At 52.4% G+C, this 8,831-nt stretch overlaps 1 protein-coding gene across 1 annotated transcript in view; it reads right to left on the bottom strand.

The window, feature by feature from the left end:
• The window catches only part of CTNNBL1 (catenin beta like 1), a 183,034-nt gene that overhangs the window by 115,903 nt on the left and 58,300 nt on the right, over positions 1-8,831 (bottom strand). Inside the window, exons 7-8 of the mRNA XM_015422778.1 lie at positions 5,816-5,907; positions 110-182 (exon numbers count right to left, since the gene is read on the bottom strand). Coding sequence (XP_015278264.1) covers positions 110-182; positions 5,816-5,907 — 165 coding nt within the window. The remainder of the gene's footprint in view (positions 1-109; positions 183-5,815; positions 5,908-8,831) is intronic.

Below are 8,831 nucleotides of genomic sequence, written 5' to 3'. Positions count from 1 at the left end.
GGGGGGGGAAGGGAATGTGACTGAGTGCAGAGGGGGCCCCCCCGGAGGAGAGCGGAGCGGGCAGCGCCCTGGAGGGAGGGGAGGGGAGGGGGGGGGCCTAGCAGCTCACCGTCCTTGTTCTGGAGGAGAATGGCCAGCACTTCGCTGCAGTAGAGCTTGTTGGCGTCAAAGGGCATCTTGGCCTGGGGGGTGGGGGGGGGAAACAAGAAGCACAAAAGGGTTATCGAGGGCTCCGAAGCGCCCCGGGGTGCCCCAACTGCATGACTCTTACTCTGATACCAGACTGATAAGAAGATAAGAGCATCAGAAGAGCCCTGCCGGATCAGACCAGTGAGGGGCCTCCTAAGTCCAGCATCCCGTCTCACACACTGAGCAGCCAGCTCCTCCGGAGGTCCAGCGACAGGGCAGAGAGGCCGAGGCCTTCCCCTGAGGTTGCCTCCTGGCTCTGGGATTAGTGCCTCTGAGCGTGGAGGTTCCCCCTCAGTCACCACCGACAGACGTCCTGTACAAATCTTATCTAGTTCCCTTTTAAAGCTGTTTATTCTTGTGGCCATCACGAATTCCACATTTTAATCACTCTCTGTGCTATTTCCTTTTGTCTGTCCTGAGATAGACAGACAGACAGACAGACAGACAGACAGACAGACAGACAGACAGAACATAATGTATCTACGTATATGTATTTAAGCTTGTTTTAATGTTCTTATTGTTCACCACCTTAAGGACCCTAATTTGGATGGAAAGGTGGATTTAAAACTTAAAAAAAAAAAAGTAAAATAAGTAAACTTCAATCCTTGTTGTTACAAACACTGCTTGAGGCTGAGCCACCCAGCAGACCGTGGCATGCAGCACCCCAACCCCCCGGGAAATCACGCTGACCCACAGCAGGACGGACCACTCACTGCAGAAACGGTGTGCACATGGGCACCACGACACCCCTCCCATCATGTGGGCTGGAGCCAGAGCCGTGGCAGAAACGGACGTGCTGCAACAGGTGGACCGTCTGCACATGCTCTCCAGAGAACTCCTGCCGTGGAGCTGCCTCTGGCGGAATAGCCAGCTGTTCGCCCTCTGGACTGAGAGGGAGGACTCTGAGGCAGGTGCGGTTGGCATTTCGATACCTCTACGTAAACCTTGCCCTCCCCTTTACGAATTAATCCCAGAGAACCAAAGGGATGCGTGAGCACACCCCTGTGCGAAGACAGGAAGGAGACTGGCTTTGGAAGAAGAGTTGGTCTTGTACTCTGCTTTTCTCGACCTTATGGAGTCTCTGAGCGGCTTACCATCGCCTTCCCTTCCCCACACCACACCAGGCACCTCATGACGTAGGTGGGGATGGGAGAGTTCTGAGGGAACTTGTGACTGGCCCAAGGTCATCCAGCTGGCTGCATGTGGAGGAGGAGTGGACAATCAAACCCGGCTCTCCAGGTTGGAGTCCACAGCTCTTAACCACTAAACTACGCTGGCTCTCTTTTGACAGGTCCTCAAGCCTTGGGCCCAACGAGCCAGTGACTGGACTTTTGACTCAGCCGCCCAAGAACCCTGGCTTTCAGTTTTAAGGAAGGCCCGAGTTCTCCATTGGGTTTGCCAACCTCCAGGCGGAGCCTGAAGATCTGCTTGTACACTTGATCTTTAGACTACACAGACCACTTCCCCTGGGGAAAAGTATTCCCTGCCAAAGTCCCTGCCCTCCCCAACCCCCAAATCTCCAAGTATTTCCCAACCCACAGGTAGCAACCCTATTCATGGTTCTCACGGGGGCAACTATCGGCTCAGAGGCATGAAGGACTTGCGAGGCTTCCAGCAACAGAGCTGGGCGAAGTGTCTGAGGCACGTGGACATCTCCCAGAATCACAGAGTTGGAAGACACCTCCAGCGGTCATCTAGTCCAACCTCCCGCATAAGGCAGGGGATTCACAAACACCTCCCCCCACACACACACACGCTGTGACCAGTGTTCCCTCTAAGCTGAGTTAGTGTGAGCTAGCTCACAGTTTTTTAGCCTCCGGCTCACACCTTTCTGTCTTAGTTCAGGAAAGACGGCTCCAGAGCAAACTAATTTATGCAGTAGCCAAATCGCTCGCTCACAACTATAAAGCCAGTAGCTCACAAAGTAGAATTTTTGCTCACAAGACTCCACAGCTTAGAGGGAGCGTTGGCTGTGACCCCTGCTCCACGCCCAGAAGATGACCAGAAAAGCCTCAAGGATCCTGGGTCCTTCCCAGGCCTTGCAGTGTGAAAATGGGTTCCAAGATCCCCACGCAAAGTCCTGGGAGAACGGACCCCCCCTTCTTCTCACTAGCACTGAGGCTTCCCACGTGCCACTGGCTGGATGAGACGCCACCTGAAGCCAGACGCCAGCCCCGTGGTCTGGGCTGAGACCAGTCAGAGTGGCTGGGAGCCTGCAAGGGGGCGAGGGGCGGAGCAAGGTGGCTTCTATCTACAGTAAAAGGAGCAAAAAACCACAAGCAAGCGTAGGAGTTGCTCTCCAGTGATGCAAATCCTGCACCAGCGCAGGAGCAGAGCATCTGAGAAGAAGAAGAGGAAGAGGAAGAGGAAGAAGGAGGAGGAGGAGAGGAGGAGATTGGATTTATACCCCGCCCTTCAGTACCCAAAGGAGTCTCAGAGTGGCTTAACACACTCCTTTCCCTTCCCCTCCCCACCACAGACAGACACCCTGTGAGGTAGATGAGGGTGAGAGAAACTGCTCCTGAGAGAACAGCTCCGAGACAACTTGTGACTGACCCAAGGTCACACCAGCACCTGCATGTGGAGCAGTGGGGGAATCAAACCCGACTCTCCCAGATTAGAGTCCGCGCACCTAACCGCTACACCAAACTGGCATAGGAGCTGCTCTCCAGTGACGCAAGTGCGGTGCCAGAGCAGGAGCAAAGCATTTGTGGAGGCTGAAGGGTCGCCAAATTCATGCCCAGCCGGTCGGCAAGGCCCTCTGAGTGACCCTCCTCGCCGCCTGCTGCCCCACCTCCGGTTGCATCATCAGAATCCGGCCACCAGGAACTGAGAAAAGCATGAATCCCGCACAAGCGGATAGGAAATGTGTCTGCAAACAAGACGCTGTAACACGATGAGCCTGATTTGCACAGGTTTCTAAGGCGGCGGGATAATTACAAAGCGGGGGGGGGGGGGGACAGAGGGTGTCCTTACGCGATCACCTGCCACAAGGGAGCACAGGTTGCTCCTGCTAACAAGGACGAGGGGTCACACAGGAGGCACCCGCAGGCCTTGGCAGTCGCTGGAACCGACTCAGCTGCCCTCTGGAGTGAGTCAGGGCATTTGTGCCAGGCACAGAGGTTGCCACTGCTCAGCTCACCGGGGGGGAGGGGGGGAGACGACAATATTTACCATACCCCCCAGGACACGAGGCAGCTACCAAAGCAACAAGAAGTTGCAAATGCATAAAAACAATCTTACGGCAAATCACCAGGAGGAAAATGACACAGCCAAGCCTGCATAAATCCTCCACCACATGCACTTCCTACAACAACCCCAAGACCTCTTTCTGCTGGATAACCTTGGCCAAGCCTTAGTTCTATCAGAGCTGTTCTTGAAAAAGAGCAGTTTTTCTGTCAGAGCTCCCTCAGCCCCACCTACCTCACAGGGTGTCTGTTGTGGGGAGGGGAAGGGAAAGAAGAAGAAGAAGAAGAAGAGAAGAGATTGGATTTATACCCCGCCCTTCACTTGGAGTCTCAGAGCGGCTTACAAACTCCTTTCCCTTCCCCTCCCCACAACAGGCAGGCACCCTGTGAGGTTGGTGGGGCCGAGAGAGCTCTGACACAAACTGCTCTTTTTCAAGGACAGCTGTGCCAGAGCTTGTGACTGACCCAAGGTCACATCAGCAGGTGCAAGTGGAGGAGTGGGGACTCAAACCCAGTTCTCCCAGATTAGAGTCCGCACACTTAACCACCACACCAAACTGGAGAAGGTAAGCCGCTCTGAGACTTCTTTGGGTATAAATCCAATCTCTTCTTTTTAGCCACAAGGTACAGGTAGGAACTCTCGGTCTGCGGCAAGGGATGCGCTGTATTCTTGGTGCTGGGGGGCGGGGGACAGTGGGAGGGTTTCTAGAGTTCCGGCCCTGCTGGTGGGCCTCCTGATGGCCCCTGGTATTTTTGGAATTGGATAAGCATATGGAGCAGAGGTCCATCAGTGACTATTAGCCACAATGTATGGATAGGAACTCTCGGTCTGGGGCAAGTGATGCTCTGTCTTCTTGGTGCTTGGGGGAGCAACAGTGGGAGGGCTTCTAGTGTCCTGGCCCCACTGCTGGACCTCAAGATGGCACCTGGTCTTTTTGGCCACTGTGTGACAGTGTGTTGGAGTGGATGGGCCATTGGCCTGGTCCAACACTGGCTTCTCTTATGTTCTTATAAGAGGGAATTGGATGAACATATGGAGCAGAGGTCCATCAGTGGCTCTTAGCCACAAGGTATAGATAGGAACTCTCGGTCTGGGGCAAGGGATGCTCTGTATTCTTGGTGCTTGGGGGCAGGCAACAGTGGGAGGGCTTCTGGAGTTCTGGCCCCACTGGTGGATCTCCTGATGACCCCTGGTATTTTTGGTCACTGTGTGACAGTGTGTTGGACTAGATGGTCCATTGCCCTGATCCAACACTACCTTCTCTTATGTTCTTATGTTGTATTTCTGCACTTTGTTGTCCTACTGTCAAGCTAAACCTGCCATGCCTTGGAATGTGGGAGGGGGAGTCTGACCTCTGTGTTCCTCCACCCACCCACCCCAGTCTCCCCTGCCTTTGCTATCTGCCTGGTGGCCTTGAAGGCTTGACGCTCCCTGGTCCGCTTTTCCCGCTGGGAACCTAACTGCTGCTTTTTTGCCTGAGCTTCTAAGGGCTTGGTTATTGGGCTTGAGATATCAGGGGGTCTGGTTTGAAGGGCGTAGATCTGTAACCCCCATTTTACTTTTAGTTATTCCTGACTCAGAGCTCATGGTACCACCAGTACTGACCTCGATAAACTGGACTTTATCAAGGAACGTTATTGAGTGTTTGATTGGGAGGCCTGAGACCTAGAGATGTGAAAGCCCAGAAAAAACCCGGAAAAATTCAGGGGGGGGAACGAGTTTTTTCCCTTTTTTTTTCCTGAAGCCCTTTTTGTTTTTTTCCAAAAAATTGAAAAAATTGAAAAAAGAAAAGAAAAAAAAATGATTATGGAACGTTTTATTCTAACATGATGAATAAAATATTTTAAGACAAGGTGTTCAAATATTTTCCAAATCATTTCTAAAAAATAAGTATGGTATCAGATTGATCTAATTTCTGTGCATTGAGGACAAGCAAGTCCTAGGTTACAAACAGAACTCTCCAATGCAAGAACAAGATGCATTTCTTCCTTTAGGAGATGCTATTGTCACAAGAAAAGAAAAAGGTTTTGGTTTTATTTTTGCATCTGGGTGGGTATTTTGTTTGTAATTATTGTTTGGATACACTATATTTTTAATATGCTAGTTGTGATAATTTCATGCCAAGTAAAAATGTCCATAGTCTATGTTCCTAAAGTAACAGAATGACTTTCAATCTGGAAAAGAAAAAAAGAAGTGCCAATGTCGCATTTTTTTCAATTCTTCCGAAAATTTCCATCCCCCCCCCCCCAGAAAAAACCGGGGAAAAACCGGGAGGTTTTCCGAGCTTCAAAATTTCTGGAAATTTTACATCTCTACTGACACCTACCTTAAGCCATGCTGTGTGTCCCTGTCCCCCCCCCCCCGGGTAAAAGGGCCCACGCATCTGTTCCCTTTCCCCCTTCCCGCAGCCGTCAGACATCAGGGCCCAAGCTCTTACCTTCAGCCTCTTGAGGAGCCATTGCATGAGCCCCTGCTGGGCAGCGTCAGAGCACATCTCCGGCCGGAACTCAGCCATGTTCTCAATGATCGCTGTGGGAAGGAAGGATGAAGAGGGATGCGTCAGCTTGGGAACTCCCACGCCACCAGCACGTTCCACAGTCAGAATCAGAGAGTTGGAAAGGGACACAGAGGCCATCTAGACCAACCCCCCGCTCAACGCCGAGCCTCCCTGGACAGTCTTTGTCCACAGATTCAGGCAGGTAGCCGGGCTGGTTGGAAGCAACAGAAGACAGTTGGAGTCCACCGGCACCTTTGAGACCAACAAAGTTTAATTCTGGGCATTAGCTTTGGTGTGCACGCACACTTCTGATGCCCAGCATTAAACGTCGTTGGTCTTAAAGGTGCCACCAGACTCAGACTTTATTCCAGTGTTTGTCCAGCCGCTGCTTGGAGACTGACAGTGAGCGGGAGCTCATCACCTCCAGAGGCCGCCCACTCCATTGCCGAACTACTCTTACTGTAAAAAAAACCCAACATTCCTAATATCCAGCCGGTACCTTCCCCCCCTAGAAGAAGAGGAGGAGGAGGAGGAGGAGGAGATTGCATTCATACCCCGCCCTTCACTACCCAAGGGAGTCTCAGAGCGGCTTACAAACTCCTTTCCCTTCCCCTCCCCACAACAGACACCCTGGGAGGTAGGTGGGGCTGAGAGAGCTCTTTGAAAACTGCTCTTGAGAGAACAGCTCTGAGAGAACTTGTGACTGACCCAAGATCACACCAGCAGCTGCATGTGGAAGACTGTGAGTCCTCTCCTCGGCTGCCAACAGGAACAGCTCCCTTCCCTCCTCTCAGTGACAGCCCTTCAAAGACTTCAAGAGAGCAATCATGCCCCCCCTCAACCTCCTCTTCTCCAGACTGATATCCCCAAATCCCACTCCCAGTGCCCCAGTGTCTCCCCCCTGCACCCAGAGCAGAGTCCGTGTTCCTGTTCCCCAGTGCTGGCCCCAAAAGGCTCACACTTCTGGGCCGACAGCGCCGGGGAGTTTTCCTATCCTTTCCCCTCCCAACATGAATACCTGGCCAGAGAGACAGAGAGACAGAGAGAGAGAGAGACAGAAAGAGACAGAGAGACAGAGAGAGAGAGAGACAGAGAGAGAGAGAGAGAGAGAGAGAGACAGAGACAGAGAGACAGAGAGACAGAGAGACAGAGAGACAGAGAGACAGAGAGACAGAGAGAGAGAGAGACAGAAAGAGACAGAGAGACAGAGAGAGAGAGAGAGAGAGAGAGAGAGAGAGAGAGAGATGGATCTCTTTAAATGAGCTCCAGACGACAGGCTCAGAGCGCGGGTGGGCCATTATGGTGTTGTGGAGCCCGCGTAATGGCTCGCCCCAAGGAAACACAGCTGATGCGAGCAACTCATCACCTCATCTGAAGACGGAGCTTCCCAAGGAAAAGTCAGGAGGAAAGGAAGCGGCACAGAGAGGGCCGGGCGGGCGGCAGGGCTCCTCTGCTCCCCTCGCTGGCACGCAGGACAAAAAGGAGGCTGAAAACAGCCACGGGTGTTCCTGACGCCAGCTCAACGCGGGTGCCGTCATTGCAGATCCCCGTGTCCGTCAGAGAGCCAGTTTGGTGTAGTGGTTAGGGGCGCAGACTCTAGTCTGGGAGAACCGGGTTTGATTTCCCACTCCTCCCACATGTAGATGCTGGTGTGACCCTGGGTCAGTCACACGGTCTCTCAGAGCTGTTCTCTCATGGACAGTTCTCAAGAGAGCTCTCTCAGCCCCACCTACCTCACAGGCAGGGTTCCTTCTAAGCTTAGTGTGAGCTAGCTCACAGTCTTTTAGCCTCCGGCTCACACATTTTTGCCTTCGCTCAGGAAGGAGGGCTCCAGAGCACACTAATTTATGCTGCTGCCAAATTGCTCTCTCACAACTTTAATGCCAGCAGCTCACAGACTAGAATTTTTGCTCACGAGACTCCACAGATTAGAGGGAGCATTGCTCGTGGGGCGTCTGTGGTTGGGAGGGGAAGGGAAAGGAGATTGTGAGCCGCTCTGAGACTCCTTTGGGTAGTGAAGGGAGGGGTATGAATCCAATCTCTTCTTCTTCTTCTCTTCCATTTTTTCCTTACAACAACCCTGTGAGGTAGGTTAGGCCGAGAATACGTCACTGACCCAACGTCACCCAGTGAGCTTATGTGGCAGAGTGTGGGGATTTGAACCGGAGTCTCGGTGTTCCTAGACCAGCGCTCTCACCACCACACCACACTGGCTTCTCTCGTCCGTCCATTTTTACTAACCAACTGACTGGGATCAGCTCCAAGGAACCCCTCTGTTGAAAATGCACCCCCTTACAAAAACGAATCATGTGCAGTGAAAGGAGTCTGCTGCTGCTGCGCCATTTTCACCACCAGGACAACCCGCAAGAGATTGCAAGCAAGCCAGAAAGAGCTGGGTATCTTTAGCCTGGGAAAGAGAAGGCTTAGAGGGGATATGATTGCAGTCTTCAAGTATTTGAAGGGCTGTCATGTAGAAGACGGAGCAGATCTATTCTCCCTTGCTCTGGAGTGCAAGACCAGAATGAATGGGTGGAAATTACAAGGGAGTCGTTACTGGCTAAAGATCAGGAGAAACTTCCTAACTGTAAGAGTGGTTGAGCACTGGAACAGACTGCCTCGGGAGGTGGTGGATGCTCCTTCGCTGGGCGTTTTCAAGCAGCGGCTTGACGGCCATCTCTCGGGTATGTTGTAGGGCTCTCTTTCAGCTATGCTCCTGCAGAGTGCAGAGGGGGTTGGACTAGTTGACCTGCAAGGTCCCTTCCAACTCTAACATTCTGTGACTCTATGATTCTATGAAACTATGGCACATCGAGTTTGGCTATCGGATACAATGATGAACTAAACCTGGTTGCGCAGGGGTTTACGTGTCAGATGAGCAGCAAGGAAACCTGGGTTCAAATACCCCGACTCCTGCCATGGAAGTTCACTGCGTGACCTGGGTCCACTCACACTCTTT

Source organism: Gekko japonicus, unplaced genomic scaffold (assembly GCF_001447785.1).
Source record: "Gekko japonicus isolate JY-2015 unplaced genomic scaffold, Gekko_japonicus_V1.1 scaffold1179, whole genome shotgun sequence".
NCBI lineage: Eukaryota > Metazoa > Chordata > Lepidosauria > Squamata > Gekkonidae > Gekko > Gekko japonicus.
The sequence above is the reverse complement of the archived record's forward strand: the minus strand, read 5'-3'. Positions and strand labels throughout refer to the sequence as shown.